At 43.5% G+C, this 26,486-nt stretch overlaps 1 protein-coding gene across 1 annotated transcript in view; it reads right to left on the bottom strand.

The window, feature by feature from the left end:
* Positions 1-26,486, bottom strand: part of LOC148886116 (P2X purinoceptor 3-like) — a 79,882-nt gene that overhangs the window by 15,144 nt on the left and 38,252 nt on the right. The window contains 1 exon segment of the mRNA XM_089017439.1: positions 20,763-20,899. Coding sequence (XP_088873565.1) covers positions 20,763-20,899 — 137 coding nt within the window.

The raw sequence follows: 26,486 nt of genomic DNA, 5'->3' as shown, positions 1-26,486 counted from the left end.
ATTTCGGTGTTTTGCATTTCATCTACTTCCAAGATAGCATTTAAAAACACTTGACATCTGTAGTCAATTGTTTCAATTCGTAGCAAGTTTTTAGCCACTCCAATTTGTGGACAAAGAGCTAACATTACCTTCCTACCAGTGCTATGGTGTTTGAATTGTTCTGGAACATCAGTTCCCCAGATCGAATCATGGGGCTTAAATGACACTCTTGTTTTCGCATGATGGTGCGCTGGATGACTGGTAACGATGAAAGTATTGTCAGTCTTCAACAGTAGCCAAAATGGAACTGTATAGTGCCACTTAGCAGTTTTTTTGACGACGATACTAGTGCAGCGTGTTCTACCGGAAACAAATTCCTTGTATGTTCTACATACTTGGCAATAAAGATGATTCTGATTCTGATTCTGATTACAGTAACAGGTGCGCACAAACCGTAGGCTCTCGGAAGAATAAAATAATATACTTTCCAATCGCATAACCACCAAAGATGTGAGATACGGGTAAAATGGTGACATTAGTGTTTAACGGTAGCACATATAAACATCTATCCTCATCTATAAAAAGTTTTGACCTGTATCGTACATTGCAACGCATACTGGTAATCGCAACCCGCTCTCGGTCATAACCTGATTTTTAGTTTCCAAAATGGTATCTAAACCTGGAACAATCTCTCCTCTTGAAGCATTGCGAAGAACCGGAAAATGTTGATCAGGTTTATGAGAAGATATTAACATATACGCAGCTCGAGCCATCTTATCTCCAAATACCTTTGAATGCACGCGTTGTTGCAATTAATGAGCATAACGATACCACGTGTTTGATAACAACGGATTCCAGTCATGTTTTTCTCCTGCAAACGGTTGATATAATGTGTCCACGACACCTGAATTTTGGGCCTTTTTGTCCGGTGTTTCCATTTGGCTGTCAGTTTGATGTGTGGTTTGCGCTGGAGAGACGATGTTACGACTGGTGATGTCACAGATGACATCATGCATATAGTTATGGGAAAACCAATGTGATGTTTACGAAAATCAGGACAGAGTCTCAAGTCCATGCATCCTGCAACCTTGTGGGTTACGATAACGAGTTGGATATCTGTCATTGTGCCATTTCCAGTTCCTAACCAGTTCCCTTGAGCTATCTTGATGACAGTTCGTTTTGCTTCTTGGGCACAGCTATTTTGAACCCACTTTGTTTCGGGCTCAGAATGGACCACAACGGAATCCCAACCAGTGGTCCAAGCCTTCCCTGACTTGATACGAGCGTACCAAGAACCATGAGGATAATCACTTCCATTTTGTCGTGCTTCGTTCACGAGGATGCTAAGGGGAAATGAGACGATTCATGCATCTTGTAGTGGCAAGCAGGCTACAGGATGTGCCATGCTTGGACACTTGTCTGAATTTGTTTGGTGTAATGCTGGAATTTCGCAGGCTGATGGAATGGGAGGCTCTACGTGTGTCATCTGGATTGCCTCCACGAATGCGTACAGCAAGATAATGTGGACCAAACCCATGGCTATGGAGTAGTTTGGCTCCGTCTCTCTTCCACCTGCTCAGGATCTGGTTGGTGAACGATCTTGCAATGGCTTTGATGCACCCAGTTGGCTCTTTCGGCGATCTTGATGGCAGTTAGCGTTGTGATAGGCACGGTGAATGGCCCCTCCCACTTTGGTCCAGACCAGGACTTTCTCTTGATTGCCTTGATCAGCACCTCGTCTCCGGGGCGCAGCAGCCTCTGTTCCTGTGGAGGGAACAAAGAGGACTGCGGCAGTATACATGCTGTGGACCTCTTTTTGTTGTAAACATTTCACACAACGATTTTGCCAACAAAACGCTTGGATCTGATTCATTCTTTTGCCAGGGCACATCTTCCCATAATGGGAGGATGAAAGGTCTGCCATGCAAAATCTCAAAAGGCGTTAAGCTATTATTAGTGGGCATTATTTTCATATATAATTTCACCAGAAATAGACGTTGAGGCCATAGTTTGCCTATTGTCTCCATTGTTTTTCCTGAGTCGATTTTTTTTATCTTACCATTCGTTCTTTCAACTAATCTTGCACTCTGTGGATGATATGCACAGTGATTTTTTAATGCAATTCCTAAATGTTCGGAAATTTTGGTTATTACGTCCTTAACAAAATGTGGCCCATTATCACTCAAAATTATTCTTGGTATGCCATGTTCTGGAATAATACGTTTGCATAATGCTTTTGCAACGGATAATGCATCGGATTTCTTTGAAGGCACAATTTCCACCCATTTGGTGAATGAATCAATTAACACCAAACAGTTTTTATAAGAACTACTTGTGCTTAGCTCAATGAAATCCACGTGGACCACTTCAAAGGGGTGTGACCCCTGTGGAAATGTTCCTCTTTTTGTCCGCATATTACACTGTGGATTATGTTTCCAGCATATCAAACAACTCCGCCAAAAGTTTTTTTGCATATGAGTTGAAACCTCTGCTTAAATGGAATACTTTTCCTGCATGTGACCTACCATGGCTCAATCGAGCCACCATAGGGAACATGTTGTCTATTTTATACAGCTCATCAACTAGCTTAGCACCATCGGTCAGTCACAGATCTTTTTCAGATTTTGTAGCGAACACTAGCATATCCTTCAAAACTTGTGTGGGCACTAATTCACGTGTCTCTTGATTTATTAGATTGAAAGTAGTCTGAGCAGCCTTCTTGGCGGCTGCATCTGCTCTGCAATACCTGATCTAATCCTGTCTTTAGCCCTTGTGTGCGCTGCACATTTACATACAGCCACACTTTTTGGAAGGAGGATAGCTTTCAACAATCCTCTCAATAAACCTGCATGTTCAACAATCTTTCCTTCTGTCCATTTATGCTTCAGTCAATGCAACAATTTCTGCTGCTTGCGTTGAATAAGTCTTTGGTAATGAACCATCAGCAATAATTTCAACGTGGATGCAGTCAGGTAAAGGTGTGTCATCCAAATCAGGTTGTAGAAATGTCATAATCTTTTTTTTCTCTAGAAGTTCAACTTCGTTTTGGCAAAACTGTAACATAGTCAAGGAAGTTTTGTTACCTGTACGTTCTACATTTTGGAACAAAGTGATTGATACAGTTTTTTTGTCTTCAGTTAGTGAATCAAGCAAGATGTCGTCAATGTACAAAAGAATTTGAGAAGGCATCGAATTTTTTAAAGTCAGCAATACATGAAGACATTTCTTGTGAAAAAAAAGTTTTTGGTGTAACGACTGATTCTTCCCAATAGGGGACATGTGTTTCATTTTGTTCTTATCCTAAAACACATCTGGTGTTCCATCAGCAGCAAGGGGAGGGGGAAGAGTGAATGGGAGACAAGAGAGGGCAGCCGTTAGAGGAAGTGGTGGAGTGGACCCCGCGCGCAGATCCTCCCCCCTTTGACCTCTGACTCCAAAGCTCAAATTCCCCAATTCACAGCTCGCCCCTCCTACCGCATCGGTTAATTCTCTCCAGTAATGCCGATTTCAAGACCATGAGCTCCTTTGTCCTTTTAAGGCAGCAGGTACTTTTTCAGCGGCCATATTTGAAGCTTTTTCATTCTTTCCAATCTGCTTGAATTGGTCAACATATATGGAATCCTCATCATGTCAGAACTCATGTCCAGAGCGTCCCATGAATATGTTTTCACAACTACCCCACTTTTTTATATATTGAATTTCATACCCCGGTGAATTGGAGCTTTCTTTGAACAAATTCTCTCAAATCCCCATTTCACCTACAAATTCTCTTCCAAAGAAACACACACCCACAGTGTTAATTCAAACAAAGAACAAGGACAAAGACACCCATTGTGTTAGTCTCCAACCACAAGACGCACTCGCATACACAGTGAATGCATATGCACACGCACGCACACCCGCACGCACTCACTCTCTCTCTCTTGGCAGTCCATCGAAGTCGAGGATGACGTCGCTTCCATTGCTTTGTGGGGTATTGGACAGTGGTTATTGGCGCTGGCGGCGATGCCACTGTAGGTGACTATGAAGCCCGATTCTGGAGCCACAAATCCTGCCACATTCAGGACATGTGAGGCCAGGACCGGGCTGGCGAGACGGTACTGAAGCAGCACAAAGGTGTCTTTGCTCGTGCCGCACGATCCTCCTCTGGGTGCGCTTGTCTTCAAGTTGTGTCACCCCTTCGTGGCATAAGGAGCGCCACAGTGGCCTGTTCGCTGCAGCAGACTCCAGATCGCTGGGCTTGATGTTGCAGTTCTTTAGAGTCTGTTTAAGCTGGTCTTTGTATCGCAGCTTAGGACCACCAGGCTTCCTCTTCGCTGACAAGAGTTGTCCATAAAGCACCTGTCGAGGCAAGCGGCAGCTAGGCATCCGGATGACATGTCCAACCCACCGAAGTTGCCTCTTTGCCAGTATGGCCTCGATACTGGTGGAGGCAGTGCGTTGAAGGATGTCGGTGTGTGGAACACGATCCTGCCAGGTGATGCCAAGGATTCGTTGGAGGCACCTGATGTGGAATGCATCAAGGCGTCTCACATGGCGTCGATAGATGGTCCAGGCTTCTGCGCCATATAGCAGCGTGGACACACACACTGCTTGGTAGACTGCGACTTTTGTTGGAGTTCTTAAGTGGTTGTTTTCGAACACACGAGTACGCAATCTGCCAAAAGCTTTGGAGGCTTGATGGATGCGGGCCTGGACGTCATCATCAATTAGACAGGAGGGTGTTAGAATGCTGCCGAGGTAGCTGAATTGTTGGACAACCTTGAGGGGTGTGTGAACGCTGGGGTTGGAGAACTCTCTTTTGCCATGACCTCCGTTTTGGTTACATTGATCACGAGACCGAGTGATCGGTAGACGGAGGACATGGTATCAAGGGCATTTTGCATGGGAGCTGGGCTGTGGGCCAGCAGAGCACAATCATCTGCATACTGTAGCTCGTGGATGCCGCTGATCAGGGTCTTGGTCTTGGCCTGTAGGCGTCTGATGTTAAACAGGTTACCATCCAGGCGGAATTGGATTTGTACGCCGCCACCTTCCTGGATGGACTTATGGAAGAGGAGTGTAGCTGCCATCAGGAACAGGTTGAATATAGCAGGGGCCAGTGCACAGCCCTGCTTCACCCCGACTTCCACAGGGAACGGGGAAGATTGCTGGCCACCAACAAGTACAGTTGCTTGCATGCCGCTGTGGAACTGTTTTAGGATGCCGAGAAATTTGGAGGGGATGCCAAATTTCTGCAGTATGGTCCAGAGAATGTCACGGTTAACTGTGTCAAATGCCTTTGTAAGGTCAATGAAGGTGATATAGAGGTCCTTGTTTTGTTCCTTGCATTTCTCCTGAACTTGGCGCGCAGCGAAGATCATGTCCAGAGTGCTTCGATCCTTCCTGAAGCCGCATTGTGTCTCTGGGAGGATGTCTTCGGTAATGTGCGATGTAAGACGGAACAGCATTACTTTTGCAAGAATCTTGCCAGCAACAGAAAGTAGGGAGATGCCACGGCTGTTGCCGCAGACTGACTTGTCCCCCTTCCTTTTGTAAATGGTGCCAATGTTGCTGTCTTTCCATTCCTGAGGAAGTGTCCCGTTTTGCCAGATGTTGCAGATGAGGTGGTAAAGCTTCCGTGTCAGGAGGTAACCGCCGCTCTTGAAGACCTCAGCTGGAAGTCCATCAGGGCCAGGGCTTTTGTTGTTTTTAAGGCTCCGGATTGCAGAGAGGACCTCTGTGAACTGAGGAGGTTCATCAAGGGAGGGAACTGATGGAAGCTCTGGGAGGGAGTCAAGGACAGATGTGTCTGAAGGGTTTACTTGGTTGAGCAGGGAGTCAAAGTGCTCTGCCCAGTGCTCAAGTATTAGCTGTTTGTCCTTCAGTAGTACAGAACCGTCTGCAGATTTAACTGGGACAATGTGTTGTCTTCGTGGGCCGTGCAGGGATTTTACAGCATCATAGAAGGCGTGTGTGTTGTTGTTGTCTGCATGCCTCTGGATTTCTTGGGCCTTGCTGAGCCACCACTTGTTCTCCATCATCCTCAGCTGTTTCTGTGTTTCACCACGGATGGCCTTGTATTGAGAGAGGAGAAGTGGAGAATGAGGGTTGGAGAGAAGTGTGGTATGGGCTTTGCGCTTGGCTTCCAGAAGCTCCTGTATGGCAGCTGAGCTGTTATCGAACCAGTCTTAATGACGTTTCTGAGTGAAGCCGATGGTCTCAGAGGCAGCTTGATGAATTGTTGTCCTCAATTTTTTCCATCTGCTTTCAACATCAAGGTCACCGTTACTGGTGTCGTTGTCCAGGCTGGCAAGTCCCTCTGCCAGCTTGTGGCGGTAGCTGGCTGCACATTCTGGGGACTCCAGGGCCCTGGTGTTAAGACGCCTTTGGGGTTGCTGTTTCTTATGAGGAGGTCGAATTCTCAGCTTGAGCCTGGACTTGATCAGTCGATGATCAGTCCAGAATTCAGCCCCACGCATGGCCCGCGTGATGCAGACATCATTTTGGTCTCGTTGCCTTGTGATGATGTAGTCCAGTAAGTGCCAATGTTTGGACCTGGGGTGCATCCATGATGTGATGTATTTCTTTTTCAGTTGAAAGATGGTGTTAGTTACAATCAACTGATGCTCACAGCACAGAGTGAGGAGTCGGAGGCCATTGCTGTTTATTTTCCCCGTCCCGTGCCTTCCGATTACTTGTTTCCAGAGCCTGGCATCAGTACCTACTCGGGCATTGAAGTCACCCATCAGAACAAGTTTATCAGAGGCAGGGATTTTGGATATGGTAGCATCCAGGGACTCGTAGAAGGCATCTTTGGTGTTATCGTCAGCATTCAAGGTGGGAGCATAGGCGCTGATTAAAGTTGCGAAGCGACCTTTTACCAGGGGAATACGCCAGGTCATAAGCCGTTCACTGATGCCTTGGGGGGACTCAGGGATGTTACTGAGTAAGCTGCTTTTCACAGCAAAGCCAACTCCATGGAGTCTTCGCTCATTCTCTGGGAGACCCTTTCAGAAGAAGGTGTAACCTTCACCAACTTCTGTGAGTGAATCCTCGCCTGAGAACCGAGACTCACTGAGTGCGCCAATATCGATGTTGTACCTTCTCAGCTCATGTGCGATGAGGGCAGTTCGTCTTCGAGGTCTCTCCATCCCGTCTCGAGCATCGAGGAGGGTGCGAACATTCCAGGAAGCCAGGTTCATAGTCATGGGTTTGATTATATTTCGTTTTCGACCGCAGAGGGGGGATGCCTTGGTGGCTGCGGTGGGCCACCCAGGTGTGGTGGAACAAGCAATGTTTAGGTCACCTTTTCTAGACCCTTCCCCTATAAGGGGTGAGCAGTGCGGACCCTGAATAGGGCTGCTCAGACGCACAGGATGCTGCCGAAGGATAATGTTGCTCCATCCAATCTTTGCAACGACCATCAATCTTGTACCGCCCCTGTGTAGGAATCAAGCTAGAAGCTTCCAGTCACATCCATGACCTGCCCCCGTCACTTTATCCTATCGCCAGTGGACTTATATGGTGGAAGCTGAAACCTGCGCTACTAGTGGATTTAGTGTGAGGGACGGGGCGCGCAATTCCTTCCCCCACATACTTGGCCGCACCCACTGTATTCCAGTGGCAAGAGTGAAGACTCGAGACGACCTTCAGGTGAGTGCGGTTGCAAGGGGCTGCCGGTGGTCCGATCTGTTGGACTCCGCCTACGCCTACCCCCGGGTGCGGATTTGGGATCACTCTTTGTTATGGCCTCTACCCTCCGACCTGTTCGGCTTGGGTGACCCTGCCAGGAGTACAAGACTCCAGCCGACATAGCTCTCGGGGTCACAGAGACGCGCAAAGTGCCTCACCACGATAAGGTGGTGATCCCAGTCGAGGCAGACGCACTCACATGCACACACACTAACAGTTCAAATCTCCCTCGCCCCCACCTTTTTTTCTTTGTGAGACAAAGAAACTTTTGCGTTTCACTATTCCAGTGTAGATCAACTAATTTGAATGTATTAATTTCACAGATAATCCAGTACCAATAGCAGCTGTGTTTTAAAATAACATATAACGTCTGGATCAGAATAAAAAAATCTTTCGATTTCCCAATTCATCAACAGCCCTCGCACAGAACTGAATTCCAGGAAATCACCACCTTGTGAAGAATTTTTTTACTGGAAAACTCTGAATCTACTTCGGTGTGCGGTTTCAACCAGACGCATCGACCCAGATAATAGCATCGATGGTCGCGTGCACTAGTGCGTCAGTGCACCTTTCGGTCCGGCTTTATGGAGACCCTACTCGGTCAGATCACGGAACAGACCCGGAAAACGGGTCAGGAACCGATGATGATCAAAAAAGTCCTGTTACAAATCAGTAGATACGTGGATTAACATGAATAGGACACCCTCTGGTCATAAAGGGATCCCACAATACATTGAAACAGTGGCTGCTAGCTCGTGCGTCACTTACCTAGCGAACTTCGTCGACACAGCCGTGTAGTCAGTCAGCCAGAATGTCGGAAGGGCTCCACCGCGCCGATACAAGCAGGTGCTTCCAAGAAGATTATGATCTTCCTGTCTCCCGTGAGAAATCGCGGAGAAGCTCCACCGGAGAGAATAATAATAAAAAACTCTCCATCTCTCGTAGTCAGCCATCAACCGGGAACCCCCCCCCCCCTCTTCAGACCGTCTGTTTGGCACGGGTTTCGGCGCCAATTTATATTCGGTTCTAATTCTTGTTTCTTATCTGGTTCGGTGTTCAACGAAGTTCTGTGATAAAAATATCATCGAGGACGATGGTGAACAAAAAGCTACTTTTTCTAGTGAAACAAAAAGAGAACATCCCTCGTTGGAGCGAGGAGCGAAGAGCAGGAACAAAAGCACACACAGCACTCAGATCACAAAAGAGAGCGAAGACATCCCGCTCAGACTAGTTTTTGAACGTACACAGCAGCGATCTGTTGTCCAATCAGCTACAGACAAGTATAGGAAGTCACACAGCAGCGATCTGTTGTCCAATCTGCTACGGACAAGTATGTCGGGGGAACATTTAGACTGAAACTTGAAACTTGTTACATCCTGCTTTCACAACGATTCAACTAATAAATTTCATAAAACCCTGTAGACTAAATTAAACATGCAATAACATAATATGTACTAAGCTAAACATGGAATAACATAATATGTTTACTAATCTAAGCATGGAATAACGTAATATGTTTACTAATGTGAATAAGCACTCTATCATTGTTATTATTATTATTATTATTATTATTATTAATAATAATAATAATAATAATAATATTTACAGTGAAGGTCAAAGGGAACTACATTGTGTCTTTGTAGATCTGGCGAAAGCGTATGACAGAGTGCCCAGAGTACTCTGGTATTACATTGGGAGTCTGGAGTGGCAGGGCAGTATGTCAGAGTGGTTCCCGTCATGTATGATGACTGTAAGACTGTTTGAGGTGTGTTGTCCGTGTGCTGTTGGTGTGATGGACAAATTCAAGGTCAAGGTGGGACTTCACCAAGGGTCAGCTCCGAGCCACTTATTTGCTCTGGTGATGGACAGGCTGACAGATGATGTTCGACAAGAATATCCTTGGACGATTATGTTTGCAGATGACATTGTGATCTGTAACGGAATACACGTGTGTGAATGAGAATGTACCAAGTACACGAGTGAGGTTACAGGAAGAACAGATGGTGGAGGATTTTAAGTACATGGGGTCAACTGTCCAGAGCAATGGAGAGTGTGGAAAATAGGTGAAGAAGCGTGTACGAGCAGGCTGAAACGGCTGGAGAAAAATGTCAGCTGTGATAGAAGTGTGTCAGGTAACACGAAAGGAAAGGTGTATTAAACTAGTGAGACCAGCCATGATGTTTGTACTGGAGTGGCACTGCAGAAAAGACAAGAAGCAGATATGAAGATGTTGAGGTTTTCTTGAGGAGTGACCAGGTTAGAGAGGAGCAGGAACGAGTATATTAAAGTGACTGTTGGAATCTAATTCTGGTTCGGAGTTCAACTGAGTTTTATGATGAAATACCAGCGGGGACGATAGATGGTGAACAGAAAAGACTACTTCATTCTCGTAAAACAATAAAATATCTCTAGTCGGTGCGGGGAGCCAAGAGCGCAAAGCCCGCCCCTTCAAGCTAGTTTTACTCACACAGCAGCAATGACATCATCTCGACCAAGCCTCTAAACAACGGGAAGGGGGGTTGGGAGAACATTAGACTTGAAGAACATCTCTAGTTACACCCTTCATACGCAACAAGTTAACTAATAAGCTACATACATCCATATAGACTAAACTAAACATGAAATAACTTTGATCATCTCCTCTTTCATCTAGAACTGCTTCATGTCATCACAAAGAGGGTACACCAAGTCCTGAACAATGAATGTCTCTCTGTGTCTTTGTTTTGTCATATTGTCTCTATGCTGTCATATTATTTTTTTATTTAGTTTTTTTTTTGTTCTTTTTACTTCAAGACGGCGCCCCGAGAGTGGCTGCCTTTCCAGCAGCTCATGTATTTTGTTTTTCTACTTTCATTCCTTTCATCACTTTGCTGCTATGAAATGTAAATTTCTCCACTGTGAGACTAATAAAGGCAAATCCAATCCAATCCAATCCAATAACATAGGATGTACTAAACTAAACATGAAATAACACAGGATGTACAAAACTAAACATGAAATAACATGGGATGTTTACGGATGTGTAAAAACACTCTATCCTTCGCCCCTGTTGCACATTTAAACATCAGTACATACATTTCCAAAACGGTTTTCATGCATGCACGAAATAACTAACGGCACAAGAAACCATTCATTCATTACCTTACTACCCATGCTATGGTGTTTGAATTGTTCTGGAACATCAGTTCCCCAGATCGAATCATGGGGCTTAAACGATACTCTTCTTTTCACATAATGGTGCACTGGACTGGACACGACTGGTAACGATGAAAGTATTGTCAGTTAGAGTAACAGGTGCGCATAAACCGTAGGCTCGCGGCGGAATAAAAGAATATACTTTCCAACCGCATAACCACCAAAGATGTGAAGATACGGGCAAAACAGTGACATTAGTGTTTAACGGTAGCACATATAAACATCTATCCTCATCTATAAAACCCAAATTTTGACCCGTACTGTACATTGCAACGCATACTGGTAGTCGTAACCCGCTCTCGGCAGTACAGATGCTGACTGAACCTCTTTTGTTGTAAACATTTCACTCAATCATTTTGCCAACAAAGCACCTGGATCTTATTCATTCTCTTGCCAGGGCACAACTTCCCATAATGGGAGGATGAAAGGTCTGCCATGCAAGATCTCAAAAAGCGTTAAGTCGTTATTAGTGGGCGTTATTCTCATATATAATTTAACCAAAAACAGACATTCAGGCCATGGTTTGCCTGTTGTCTCCATGGTTTTTCTGAGTCGATTTTTTAATCGTACCATTCGTTATTTCAACTAATCCTGCACTCTGTGCATGGTATGCGCAATGGTTCTTTAATGCAATACCTAAATGTTTGGAAATGTTGGTTATTACGTTATTAACAAAATGTGGCCCATTATCACTCCAAATTATTATCGGTATGCCCTCTTCTGGAATAATATGTTTCCATAATGCTTTAGCAACGGATAATGCATCAGATTTCTTTGAAGGCACCATTTCCACCCATTTGGTGAATGAATCAATTAGCACCAAACAGTTTTTATAAGAACCACTTGTGCTTAGTTCAATGAAATCCATGTGGACCACTTCAAAGGGGTGTGACCCCTGTGGAAATGTTCCTCTTTTTGGTCGTATATTACCCTGTGCATTGTGTTTGCAGCATATCAAACAACTCCGACAAATGTTTTTTGCATATGAGTTGAAACCTCTGCTTAAATGGAATACCTTTCCTGCTATAAACACCATCCCTTCTGTTGATACATGTGACCTACCATGGCTCAACCGAGCCACCATAGGAAACAAGTTTCTCGGTAAACATGGTTTATTGTCTATTTTATACAGCCCATCAACTTACAGCACCATCGGCCAGCCACAGATCTTTTTCGGATTTTGTAGCTAACGCTTGCATATCCTTCAAAACTTGTGTGGGCACTAATTCACGTGTCTCTTGACTTACTAGATTGAAAGCAGTCCGGCAAGTCTTTTTGGCGGCTGTATCTGCTCTACCGTTACCCAAGTTAATCCTATCTTTAGCCATTGTGTGTGCTACACATTTGCATACAGCCACACTTTTTGGAAGGAGGATAGCTTTCAACAAGCCTCTCAATAAATCTGCATGTTCAACCGTCTTCCTGGTTGATGTAGTCATTCCCTTGTGGTTCCACTGTGCTGCAAAGCAGTGAAGTGTGGAAAACGCATATTGGCTGTCTGTAAAAATCGTCACCGTCTTTCCTTCTGCCCATTTACACGCTTCAGTCAGTGCAACAATTTTTGCTGCTTGCGCTGAATACGTGTTTGGTAATGACCCGTCAGCAATAATTTCAACGTCGATCACAACAGCATAACCCACCCTGTTACCCCCTGCATCTGACCTAGATGCAGAGCCGTCAACATACAGGTGGATGCTGTCAGGTAAAGGTGTGTATTTCAAGTCTGGTCGTGGTTTGCAGTTCTCATTTATTCTGTCAACGCATGAATGTTGTTCTCTGTCAACAGGTAGAGGTACAAGTATCGCCGGGTTAATGCTATTGCACCGGTTGTGTGTGGTTGTTCCAGCAAAGTTGTCATGATAGACAAATGTCGTGCTGGTGACAAGAAAGTCATTTTCGTGCCTGTAATCAATAAGTCAACCGAGTGTGGTACCATCAGCGTTGTGGGATGGAAAAGTACAAGTTCAGCTGACGACTGAACTGCCAACGCTGCTGCATACACTGCTCTAACACACGTGGGAAGAGCTGCAGCCACTGGATCCAGTCTTTTAGAATAAAATGCAACTGGTCTCAGCTTTTGTCCATGTTTTTGTACCAAGACTGAAGTCATGTATTAGTCATTGCAGTCAACTGTTTGAACAAAAGGTTTGTCATAGTCAGGCAATGTCACAGTTTGCAAGGTGGTGATGGCGGGTGCGGATCCCAAAAGGCAGGCAGGAGGGAGCAGGAGGTTGTTTGACAAATTGTATTAAAATACAGGTCAGCAGGAACAAAATGTAAAACATCAAAATCATCTGAATAGAAAAAAGTATCAAAAGAAAACCAAGTGTAAAAGTCCGCCAAGGTTAAACAAACACATGCACAGCATACAATGCATGCAATTGTAGACAAAGCATGCAACAAACAATGAACCGACACCGGATGGTCGTGCCGGGAGTCCTTTTAAGTGTCGCTGATTAAAACGACCAGCACCTGCGAGGCTGCAGGCAGGGCTGACGTCGCTAGCCGTTGGTCGCCAATCCAAACGTGGCAGTCCGCCACTATCGGGACGACCAGCACCTGTGCAGGTGCAGGCGGGGCCGACAGCGCCAACCAGATCATGACAGGCAAGGCCAAAACATTCGTATTGGCTATCAAATTTTTCAATTCTGTAAAGGCTGTAATGCCCTCTTCAGTCCACTGAATAGAGTCTTTCAGCGACATTTTGTCATGGTATATGAGTGTCAATAATGGTTGAGTGACTTGTGCAAAATGCGGAATCCAAGTTCTGCAATAATTACACAGTCCCAAAAACATCATTGTTGGGTTATTTTTATCGTTCGCCCTTGGTTCATTGCTTCGACGGGTGTCAATGGAGATCAATGGTTAAATCATCAGGGAGCCAGATCTTGAACAGAAAGTTGATTTAATTGGGAGAGCACGGGCATCGCGGTGCGGACGGAGGAGCAAGGATGGAGAGAGAGAGACGAACGGGCTGCAGAAGTATTTATGCGGCGCATAGTAATGACGCGACAGGATGTGACGCAATGAAAATGCGACATTGTGTAAAGGCAAGATATGACGTATGAGGAAGTTCAAAATGTAAACAAAGACTACAGAGCGATGTTCAGAGATGTTTTAATGGCGAATTACCCTAACAGTCATCATCTGTTTTTTCGTGTTAGGTCGGGGAACCTGCAAAATTTTTTCTTTTGGTTGTCAACTCTCGTCCCCTTTTTGACAAAAAAATGTCCTAGAAAAACAACTTATTTCTGGCAAAACTGGAACTTATCCAAAGAAGCTTTGTTACCTGTATTCGCTAAATATTGGAACAAAGCTATTGATAGTCTTGTTCTAGTCTTCAGTCGGATGAAGCAATTAAGATGTCATCAACATACAAACGAATCTGAGAAGTATCAGGATGTTTAAAGTCAGCAATACACGAAGACATTTCATGTGAAAAAAATTGTAGGGCTATCTGTAAACACTTGTGGCAATCTTGTATATGTATATTTTTTCCATTGCATGTAAATCCGAACCAATGACGTGAATTTTTGTGCAACGGAATGGAGAAAAAAAAACATTGCTCAAATCAATTACTGTAAACCATTTTTGTCAGGTTTTAAACTGTTCAATAACATAGCATGCAATTGTATGGATTTATTTATCTGTCGCAAATCATGCACCATTCTCCAAACTCCAGATTCAACTTTTTTTAACAGGAAATATCGGTGTATTACATTCACAAGTTGGGTCTTCAATCAAAATACCAGCCTTCACCATATCCCGTATTACAGGAGTGATGCCAATAATAGCATCCTGTTTTAATGGATATTGTTTAAGTCTGTGTCGATAAGTCGTTTTATGCAATACTTCAACTGGTTTTTCTGTTTTAAGTAAGCCCACATATGTTTTTCCCAATGACCAAAGGGTGGCAAGGACGTCTTGAAAGTCCTCAGCCACTAGAGTGGCCATTAGTTATGATTCTAATGAATTAACATTTACTGGGTCCCCCAAAGCGTCAACTACGAAGGACTCCAGAAGGTTATCTTTTCTGGATTTGTACCCTTCTTCTGTTGGTATTAAAGCTATTTGTAGTTGTCTCAGGTCTCTCCCCAACAAATTTATAGGACAATCTCCACTCAAGACCATAGTGACCTTGTATGGAGTTAGTCCCTCATCTAAATTTTTTATTGTCTTAGAAATGGGAAACAATGTCATTTTCCCATCTGCTGATACCACAGAAATGTGTTGTTGACTCGGAGTGACACCTGGAATGGTGTCTCTTAACACTGATCTGCATGCACCACTATCACAAAGAAATGTGACATCTTTTTTCCCAATTTTTAGCCAATAATAAGGTTGTTCGTTTTCTGGCAAAGTCAAGGCAAATACATTTGTCAAATCCAAGATTTCGACTGGTTTAATTGATTCCCATTTCCCACTGTCGTGACTGTTGTCATCAATGTCGAAATGGGGTTCGGCACGTCAATCTAAATGTTTTGTGCTTTGTCCTTCACCATATCATGTGTTGTATGGTGGAGGTCTGTAAGATTTCACACGTTTCCTTTGCGGTGTATTTTTTTTTCTTTTGCAGTGTCGAGCAATATGCCCTACACCGCCACAATTATAGCATCGATCGTCGGGCGGCAAACGTCTCTTCACCCAATCTTGGTACAACACGTCCTCCATTATGTCAACCATGGCAGATGCCATCACTTGTTCCATCGGCGACCCTACACCATTTCCCCACTTTTTTCTCACGACTTCTTGGGGATGTGTAGCCCACTCCATGAGATCAACCAACCTTCCAGTCCGGTGTTGGACATAATGTTTGCGAATGAAATCCCCAATTTCCGGCATCAAATTCTGGAGAAATGTTTGCTTAAATTGCATATATGGAATCCTCATCAGCAGATTCAGGAATACAGCAGTGGTTTCTGAGAACATTTTCAAGGCGTCCCCTGTAAATGTTTACATCTTCGCCACATTGCTGTCTACATTGCTGAATCATGCCAAAGTTTGGTGATTTTTTTCCACAATTTTTGGATGTTCTCACAAACTGAACTGCCACCTCCTCATACGTCATGTTTGATCCCGTTGAAGTCTTACCAGTATAACACCCTTTCACTCGATTCTAATGATGCCCCAGAAATCTCCTGAGAACCTTCAGTGTTTCTTGCCCATTCAGCTGATAAGAGGCACACAGTTCCTCAAAATTCTCAGTCCAGCTTTCCGCATTCTCAACAAAATCACCTAATCCTTTGCATGCTTCAGCTACGTCACGGTCACACCAAGGACTATAGAAAATAGGCATTGAGATTAGCCACTTGGACAAGCGGAAAAACTTCATAATCGCTTTCATCATTCATCCTAATATTATGCAATTGTTCAAGCGGATACAATTGTTCCGAACAATTCGCTTTGCTTCTGGTACGTGAGGAAACACAATCACTACCACAAGCAAATTGATCTGCAAAGTCAGGTTGCAATGACCGTATCCCCCCAGAGGGGGTCATGAGCGTTTCATGTTTCTGGTCTGCCCAAGTCACAGTTGGAGTCACCACCGGGGGGGCTACTCGCTCCCCCGGGGCCTTCCTCTCCTTGAGAGCAGCGAAGGAGGGGGAAGGGGAGGAGCAGAAGGGCTGAGGCGTCGCCCCCAGAGCAGATAAGGAGGGGGGCTGAGCTGTTCGTTCACCCCAGGGACCACTCCCAGGGCAGCACACAGCCCCTCCCCCAGGCCTCCCATGGGGGCTTTCTGTAGCCTGAAACAATGGCTGCTGTTCATCTGCCATGAGCTCCGTTTTTTTGGCGGGAACGTGCCACAGTTTCATAGTCAGAGCTCATTTTTGAAGACATTGCATTCTCCTCTTTTTTAATTCGCTTCACTTCAAGATCATTCTCTCTAATCCGTGCTTGATTAAGCCATATTTCACACGCCAAAATCACAGCACGGATCTTCTGTAGAGGTCAGCCAACCGCAGATGCCTCCTGGAACTTCAAACGAAACATAATATCTTTCAATGGCTGAACTTGCAAAGCACAAGAGAATTCACCACGCTACATCCACTTCTTACAGTAAAGAATATCCTGGAATTTTTTTAGCCATGAATTCAATATCCCGGTGAATTGGAGCTTTTTTAGAAAAGATTGCACCCATTGTCTCAATCCCACAGTTCACCAACAAATTGCTTCTGTTAACTCTTTCCCAGTAAGGCACACACCAACAGTGTTAACTCAAACACAAAGAAGACTCCCGCTGTGTCAACGTCTCCAAACACGAGACGCGCTCACATACACACACAATGAATGCACATACACACACACGCGCACGCACTCACATGCACACACTCTCACAAACGGCTCAAATGGCCCCACGCCCAACCCCCTTTGTTCAAGATCTTTCTCTCAGACAAAGAAACTTTTGTAGCTCACCGTTCAGCACAAATCAGTCAAAATAAATGTATTAATATCACATAGAATCCACGATCAATTTCAGCTGCAGTTAAACATCTCTAGTCGGTGTGGGGAGCTAAGAGCGCAGAGCCCGCCCCTTCAAGCTAGTTTTACTCAAACAGCAGCGATGACATCATCTCGACCAAGCCTCTAAACGACGGGAAGGGGGGTTGGGAGAACATTAGACTTGAAGAACATCACCAGTTACACCCTACATACGCAACGAGTTAACTAATAAGCCACATACATCCATATAGACTAAACTAAAGATGAAATAACATAGGTTATACTAAACTAAACATGAAATAACAGGTTGTACTAAACCGAACATGAAAATAACATAGGATGTTTACGAATGTGTATAAAAACACTCTATCAGTGACAACTGATATTAGAGGTTTTTGAGAGAAAGTCAGATATGACAGACTATGATGGTTTGGTCATTAAGGAGAGAGTGAACAAATTGGGAGTAGGAAGAAGACCAAAGAAGAGCTTTATAGATGTAGTGAAAGAGGACATGAAGGTAGCTGGTGTGCAAGAAGAGGATGCACAAAACACGGTTAGATGGAGGACACTGATTCGCTGTGGTGACACCTGAAGGGAAAAGCCAAAAGGAAAAGAAGAAGAAGGTGGATGTGAAATAAGATGCTCATCCCCCAGGAAGTGTATATATTTTATGTTCATTGTGAATGGTAGCTACTAAGAGACATGCTTACGAAACACAGGATCAACTACAAACTATCAGTTAGCATGGAAATCATCAACGAATCCATGGTGCTTGGTGCTTTTGGTTTCTCAAAACGGTGCCATCTTGCCATCAGGGCAATGACCAATGTGGTACAGCTACATACGGCGGATTACACGATGGGTGCGGAAGACAGCTTGATGGATTTATGGACAAAGATTGATTAAGAAATAACATGAGTACATTGTTAAATACTTCAATGAAGTACAACCACACTGCCTTTTTAAAAAAAATATACTCGTCTGCATGCATTTTAACATACTTTTTAGGGTATTGTATTTTTTTACCATGGCAGCATCCCGTAATATAATATGCCTGGTGTTTTAAATACAAAAACAGCACCTGTAAATGACACAACACCTTCAACCCTAATATTATGTTACTGGTCAATTTTCCCTGTTTCTGTTTTTTATTGACGGAAACACTGGATATCCTTTGTTTTGTCTTTCTTCAAAACAATTCTAACATATCATGGGATAAGAAAATATGTTGTCTCTCTTTGCAAGTATGTTAATAACATCACAGAAACAGTTGATACTGATGTCACAAATTATTTGACCGTTTTGTGCAGATCTTTAAATGAGTAAAAATGACCCACAACATAAACTGATTTCTTTTCAACATAATATGAGGGTTACATATGCTGCGTCTTATGGTCATGAAAATACAATACAATGCATATCAGAATCAGAATCATCTTTATTGCCAAGTATGTAGGACACACAAGGAATTTGTTTCCGGTAGAACACGCTGCACTAGTATCGTTGTCAAAAAAACTGCTAAGTGGCACTATACAGTTCCATTTTGGCTACTGTTGAAAGAGTTCAGAGAGTTAATGGCTTGGGGGAAGAAGCTGTTTAAATGTCTGCTGGATTTGGTGCGCATGGATCGGTAGCGCCTGCCTGAGGGGAGTAGCTGGAAAAGGTGGTGGGCAGGGTGCGGAGGGTCCAGTAGGATTTTCCGCGCCCTAGTTTGGATTCTTGCAGTGTGCAAGTCCTCGAGAGTGGGTAGGGCGGTGCCAATGATTTTTTCCGCCGTCCTAACTGTCCGTTGAAGTCGGATTTTGTCCATTTTTGTGGCGGCCCCGAACCAAACGGTGATGGAAGAACACAGGATGGATTCGATGACAGCCGTGTAGAAATGTTGCAGCACCTCCTGTGGCAGGCCATGCTTCTTTAGCAGCCTCAGGAAGTACATTCTCTGTTGGGCCTTTTTCAGGATAGAGTTGGTGTTGACCTCCCACTTCATGTCCTGGGAGACTGTGATTCCCAGGAACTTGAAGGTCTCAACGGTTGACACCAGGCAGTTGGATAGTGTGAGGGGTAGCTGTGGTGATGGATGTTTCCTGAAGTCCACCATCATCTCAACTGTCTTGAGCGTGTTCAGCTCCAGGTTGTGACGGCTGCACCAGAGCTCCAGCTGCTCCACTTGTTGTCGGTACGCAGACTCGTCGCCGTCTTTGATGAGACCGATGACCGTGGTGTCGTCTGCGAACTTTATGAATTTGACAGCTGGGTGCGTTGAGGTGCAGTCGTTCGTGTAGAGAGAGAAGAGCAATGGAGAGAGGACGCATCCCTGCGGGGCTCCAGTGCTCGTGGTTCGTGTTGTGGATGATATATTTCCCAGTCTGACCTGTTGTGTCCGTCCTGTCAGGAAGCTGAGGGTCCACTGGCATATTGCATTAACAACAGCTGAAGCTGTAACAAAGGGCTTAACATGGACAACTATCATATACAGTAAATAAAGCAGTCACAAAGATAGTAGAAAGCACTGGAGTGAAAACAAGATCAAGTTGGACTCATGCTGAGTCGAATTCTAAAGAGTAAAAGTGAGTTTTGAGATGGGTTTTAAAGATGAGTAGCGAGGGGGCTTGCCGAATGTTCAGTGGCAGGTCATTCCAGAGAGTGGGACCGGCAAATACCCTATATGTGTTTTGTAGACTTTGAAAAGGCATTCGACCATGTGCCTCAGGGAGTTCTCTGGGAAGTGCTGAAACCCCTGGCCTGTGTGGTCAATTGCGGTTTTGTCTGCATGAATGACAGTAAGTCAAATTCATTTCTGATGATGTTTGGACTCGCCACAACAGCTCTTCGTCATACATTGTATTCATAACTTTTATGGAGATATATTATCTATCTGTAGTTAAGTGTTGAGAGGGAATGGTTTGGTAGCCTCTGTATTTGGACTTGCATTTGTATCAGAACGTCATGGACAACTTCGTGCTACGTCTCAAGAAATGCCATCTAGAACACGTGCTGGAGACACTAGTTTTTTTTTTGATGTGATGTTTTGAATATAATAAACTAGTTATGATCAAAGATTCATGTCATTCGGACAAAACAAAACTAATTAATATGGACCTGTTTTTTTTGGGGTCACCCTGTATCAGAAAAAGTGGATAAATGAATGGACAAATCAAGTCATATTTCAAATAACATTTTATGTAATTCTTTATTTGAAGGAACTTTGAAAAAGCTCAGTAAATATGCTTCTTTCAGTTTGATTCTGTTATTAATACAGTAAAGTCTCGTTATATCGATATCGGATATATCGATAGTCCCGGTTATATCGATAGTCCCGGTTATATCGATACTATTTCTATGCACGCACAGAGAAAATTACATGCAAACAGGCTCGGATATATCGATAGTCCCGGTTATATCGATATTTTTTCGGACTCCCTTGAATATCGATATAACGAGACTTTACTATTCAATATCGTGGATCTAAATACCTGAAATTGTAACCAAGTGAGACAGCATTTTTCTCTGACATCGCATCCAGTCGGGTAAATGAATATGAAGGGTTGCATTGGTCATCTGATTTGTCCAAATCACACATCCAGCCAATCTTTATTCCGATCACTCCTCCCTAACAAGGGGTCACATCCGGAAAAAAGTTCATATATATGCCATGAAATCCTAACAGGTACAGAGAGAGGTTTTGTAATGCAGGGTATATGCATGTATAATATATTGGATTGGATTGGATTTGCCTTTATTAGTCTCACAGTGGAGAAATTTACATTTCACAGCAGCAAAGTGATGAAAGGAATGAAAGTAGAAAAAAGAAATACATGAGCTGCTGGAAAGGCAGCCACTGTCGCGGCGCCGTCTTGAAGTCAAAAGAACAAAAAAAAACTAAATAACAAATAATATGACAATACAAAGACAACATGACAAAACAAAGACACCGAGAGTCATTCATTCTTCAGGACTTGCTGTACCCTCTTTGTGATGACATGAAGCAGTTCTAGATGAAATATGAGAAGATAAAAGCGTCTTTCCACCAGTGGATCAGGGACATCATGGTGGAACGTAATATTACATATTACATCCTTTTTTTTTCAGTAAGCTCTGCGTATACTCACCACTAAATCCACTGGATGTGCACTGCTAAGTAGCATCTGTGGGATAGTGTCCATCTTTTCCTCAAAGATAGTAAAGTCATGACATGACCACTGAGTCGATGTCACATAGGTCACGTGACATGCTGGACCCTATCCTAGTTGCCTTCAAGCAGTAGTAGGTAGGCGGGGTAAACCATGAATTGGTTGCCCGCCAATTGCAGAGTATAATGTGGATTTTTTTTTCAATTAAATCCTCGTCTCGCCCTTCAGGTGGTGTTTGTCCCCCATTCAGCGCTTGTCCTCTACCAGAGGATAGGAATCTAAAGGGTTGTGCACAGTATCCTTGCTGTTTCTAACACTGCACTTTTGTGGATTGAGATGTCCAAAGTTGTTGCCAGGATAATTTTCTAAGCCTTAAAGGACAATCGACATCACTTTTTTGTTTCCTAACTGACATCAGGAAAAACGTTTTATAGCATTTAAAATACCCAAAACACTCAGTATGATATTTTTAGTCAAATGCAAAATACAAATAAAAATGACTTAAAGTGTCCAAAAACTACTTCAAATTGAACCCGGAAGTGGCCAGGTTGAGAAGGTCCCGCCCCCTTGTTCATGGTGTAATGCCAAGATGTCTTGCTCGAGAATATGTCTGTGTAAGCTCTCAGTCGTCAGGAGTGGTCCATCGATGAAAAGGTATCTTCAGCCGTCATCTGTACTTCTTTGAAGGTGTCGGACGTTTCGCTTCTTATCCAAGAAACTTTGCCAGTAAACTAAAATCTTACTGGTAGTCTAGGCCCTATATCAGACATGGACAAATACGGCCCGCAGGCCACATACGGCCCATTGGGCTTTTTAATCCGGCCCGCCGAACTTGTCCAAATTATAGTAAAAACAGTGTCTGATAGTCTGAAAATGTTAGCGGACAAGTCAGACAACTCTGAAAGTTGCCTGCCCGGCCATAAAGAAAGACAAGACGAGAAATCGCAAAAAAAACATTGTCGCAAAGTATATAGGTTTTTCTTAAATTAAGGCTGTATCTACCACAAACGCTACGTTGCTTAATTTACGGAATATATCCATGGCCGAAGGTTTTATTGCAGTTGTCTTTTGCCGTCTTTGTGCACAATGCGTTGTTGCGTTGCGTTGTCTCCTACGGGCCACTGAGCGCCTTTCATAACTCTCATGTACACTTTACAGTCACGGTGTAATGTAACTTTACTTTTTATAGCGACACGAATTTTGTTAGCTTCTTTTGAATCTTTCTTCTGGGGCTAAGGTTCTGTGCATCTACTTTGGAAAATGATATGCAAACGCACGACTTTGCTTCGGACTTTCTCAAGCGTCCTGGGAAAGTCCGAAGCAGGAAGCAAGCTTCTGATTGGCTGCTGTGCCGAGTATGCAAATTTCAACTGTAGGTAGCCTATGTTTGTGTGCTTGGCAACGATACACGTGTACTGTTTGCGCATCAGGGCGAGCGAGCGCCTCCGTGGCGAGTTTGTCGAGTGCGCGGTCAGGAGAATCCATCCATGATTTTGCGGAGTTTAACACAAGTAGATATTATTGAGCTTGAGTATTTTGTTGTGTAACAATATGTATTGAATGTTGAATGTGATTCCTTTTTTCAATAAATGTTGATTTCTTTAACTTTCCACTTTTGATTGAAACTTATTAAAAACAGACGCAATCTTGATAAATCACAGTGCGTATGTTATTTTAATCTATTTACATTTCCTCCTCCCAATATCTGCAAAATCGTATGTAAATGCCATATCTTGCATATTCCTTGAGACAAATTTATGAACTGATAAGGGCTTTTTTCACATTTGAAAGACTGTTAATAAATCAATCAAAAAACATCAATTTCATCCCTTTGCTGATGTGAAATGTAAATTTCTCCATTGCGAGACTAATAAAGGCAAATCCAATCCAAATTGGGTTGTAGTGTTCTTACTGTGCTATGAGGTTTGCACACACTAGATTTAAAGGACAACCGACATCACTTTTTTGTTTCCTAACTGACATCAGAAAAATGTTTTATAGCATCTAAAATACCCAAAACATGCACTATGATATTTTTAGTCAAATGAAAAACACCAATAAAAATGACTTTAAAAAAATCGAAACCGGAAGTGGCCAGTTTCAGAAGGTCCCGCCCCCTTGTTCGTGGTGTCACACCAAGACGTCTTGTCTTGCTCGAGAATCAAAACAATGGCTTCAAATTCAGAGAAGATGCTTTCTTGTTACTCATCCAGTTATGAATATGATTGAAATAGTTCTGAAGAAGAAAGCATACATGTTTGCAATTGATTAAAGAATTTATTTCGTGTCATTTTGAGGCCACAGGGTGGGGGGTGTCGCACCCAAAAAAAAGGCAGACGATGGCGACAATCTTTCGTGTGGAAATGGCTCAACATTTTTGTCACAACACACAAGGATTCACCATCGCGTTATTTATGTGTTTTCCTTCTAATTTCTCCATCAACACGGATCAACACGAAGTTTTCAGACCAAATAAAGTACCGCAAAATACATTGCGTGATCAAAGGACATCTGCTAGATACAATCATGAATATATGGCCTTACTAATTGATAAGAATAAGTAGAAATGAAATAACATAGGATGTTTTAGCATGTGTATATAACCAATTCTAACACCTTGCTTGAGAATCAAAACAATGGCTGCATATTCGGAAAAGATGCTTTCTTGTTACTCATCCACATATGAATATTATTCAAATAGTTCTAAAGAGGAAAGCATACATGTTTGCTATCGATGAAAGAATTTATTACGGTCATTTTGATGCATCTGGAGAGAAATGTAGTGACGAACTCTTTAGAACTCACAGTGCCCAAAAAAAAAGGCAGAAGAGTGCGACAAAGTTCCGCGGATGTTGTGTCTTGGGTCGTTTTTTAAGCGAACATAAAATACACTGTAGAAGTCTTGGCGCAACACATGATTCACCATCAACACGGATCAACACGAAGTTTTCAGACCAAACAAAGTACCGCAAAATGCATTGAGGTGTTGCAAGGTGTGTCCTTTCTCGGTTAGGGGCCTTCAGTGACGTAGGGTGAGGACTCGTCACCAACTCAAAAACAAGACTTCTGGAATATTCAGCGCGAGTCTTAAAACATAAAATATAGCCATATGCGGTGGAATCTTTGTAAAATACGCTCAGTAGAAGTCATTTGAAGCGATTTTACAAATTATGGACACAACTTGTCTGGAGACGTCGGTTGTCCCTTAAAACTACACAAAAATATACCTTATTTTATTTCTAATAAATGTCCTATGGTATTGTAATTAAAGAAATAAACTGTACTACATAATAAAGTATTTTTATTTACCTTTGTGAATGTCGTTGAAGGCTTGATGGAATGGAGTGGCCGGTTTCATCAGCAATTGATGAGGAAGGTAGCCTTCTTCTTCCACCATATTGAGGAATGATGAAAAGGTTTCTTCAGCCGTCATCTGTACTTTACAGATGACGTCTGAAGAAACCTTTTCATCGATGGACCACTCCTGTACGACTGAGAGCTTAGACAGACATATTGAGGAATGATTCCTTGTAAGCTTTGGTAGCTTTATCGTCAGAACTGGCTGCCTCACCATGACGAATGACACTATGTACTTCTGTACATAGTGTCCTACCCTGCCCTGTCCTACCCTGCCCTGTACGACACTTAAAGTTCTCAAACCATCCGTGGCTAGCCTTGAAATTATGAATGACGAACTTCCAGGTTGATGGGATATTTTATCCATGCAGTTTACACTCTGCCTTTGAACTATCAATAAAGTTGAAACAAGTCCAAATTTCACTGTGTTTTCTATCCATTTTCGCACTCACTCTTTGTCGTCTGCCGATCGTAGCTCCATTTCTGAGGCGGTATCCATAGCCTGTCTTGGCGATTATTTGGCTGAGGGGGTTCAGTCCTATGCAGAACAGCAGTGGGAAGAGTGCATCACCTTCATATATGCTACATTTGATGGGCACTTGCGTTAGTGGCTTGTCATTAGCTTCAAGTGTGGTTTTCCACATCCTCATTGAGTTTGCAACGAAGGCTCTCAGAGTCCTGTTAACCTTGTCATCCAGCAGCTGATGTTTGGCACCTCTGGTATCTCTACCAATGCCTTTCTGTGCTTTGCTCATGTATTGATCCATGTGTCCAATGATGCCTGACATGAGTTTCCATGTTGTGGAGACAGGTTATTGGCCGATAGTTGGAAGGAACTGCACCCTTTGAGTATTGATCAACCAAGTATTGATCAATCAAGTATTGATATTGATGATCAGTATTGTTCACCCTTTGGTTAGTCATCGAGGGTGAGTCCCATTCATCAGCAACGGGTTCATTTGTGCTGCTAGGCGCTCGTGGAGTGCTGTGAGTTTCTTTAGCCAGTAGGTGTGGACCATATCCGGGCCTGGTGCCGTCCAGTTTTTCATACCTGGGACTCTTTCTTGTATGTCTGCCGCTGTGATGGTAACTGGGTTCTGTTCAGGGAGGTTGCTGTGCTCCTTTTTCAGAGTCACCAGCCATTGTGCACTTCTGTTATGTGCGACCTCCTTCTCCCATATGCCTTTCCAGTATCTTTCAGGTTCCAGGCTTGGAGGCTCTGCTCTGCTGTTATAACCCTGCCACTGCGCGTACACTTTCGCAGGTTGTGTTCCGAACAGCCTGTTTATTCTTCTGGCCTCATTGTCTTTCGTGTACCTCTTTCGGCGACTGGACAAGGCCTGGAGCCTTTGTTTGGCAGTTTCGAGTGTAATGATATGAGCAAATCGTATTTGCATGTTCTACTAGTGATGCCTGGCTTTAGATCAAAGGTGCATGCGCGCTGCTCCAAGTCAGTCTGATGAGAGCCTACGAGAGCGACACATGTCAATTGCCTTCTCCCTCCAACCAACACAGCTGTCCTAATAAAGAACCTCAACTCTATCCAGAAGTTGTATCATTTACCGAACCCGCTTACACAAAGCAACGCATGGTGTCAGAAGTGGGATATTTATTTGCCGAAGCACAGACAGCAACCACTGCGTTCATCGTCGTACGAGAAGTCCAAAACATATACCCACAAACTGGCTTTTATCGCTGTCAAGTCACGTG

The sequence above is a fragment of the Hippocampus bargibanti genome, linkage group LG16, assembly GCF_051943395.1.
Source record: "Hippocampus bargibanti isolate YZ-2025 linkage group LG16, ASM5194339v1, whole genome shotgun sequence".
Taxonomy (NCBI): domain Eukaryota; kingdom Metazoa; phylum Chordata; class Actinopteri; order Syngnathiformes; family Syngnathidae; genus Hippocampus; species Hippocampus bargibanti.
This window is presented reverse-complemented; position numbering and strand designations above follow the sequence as displayed.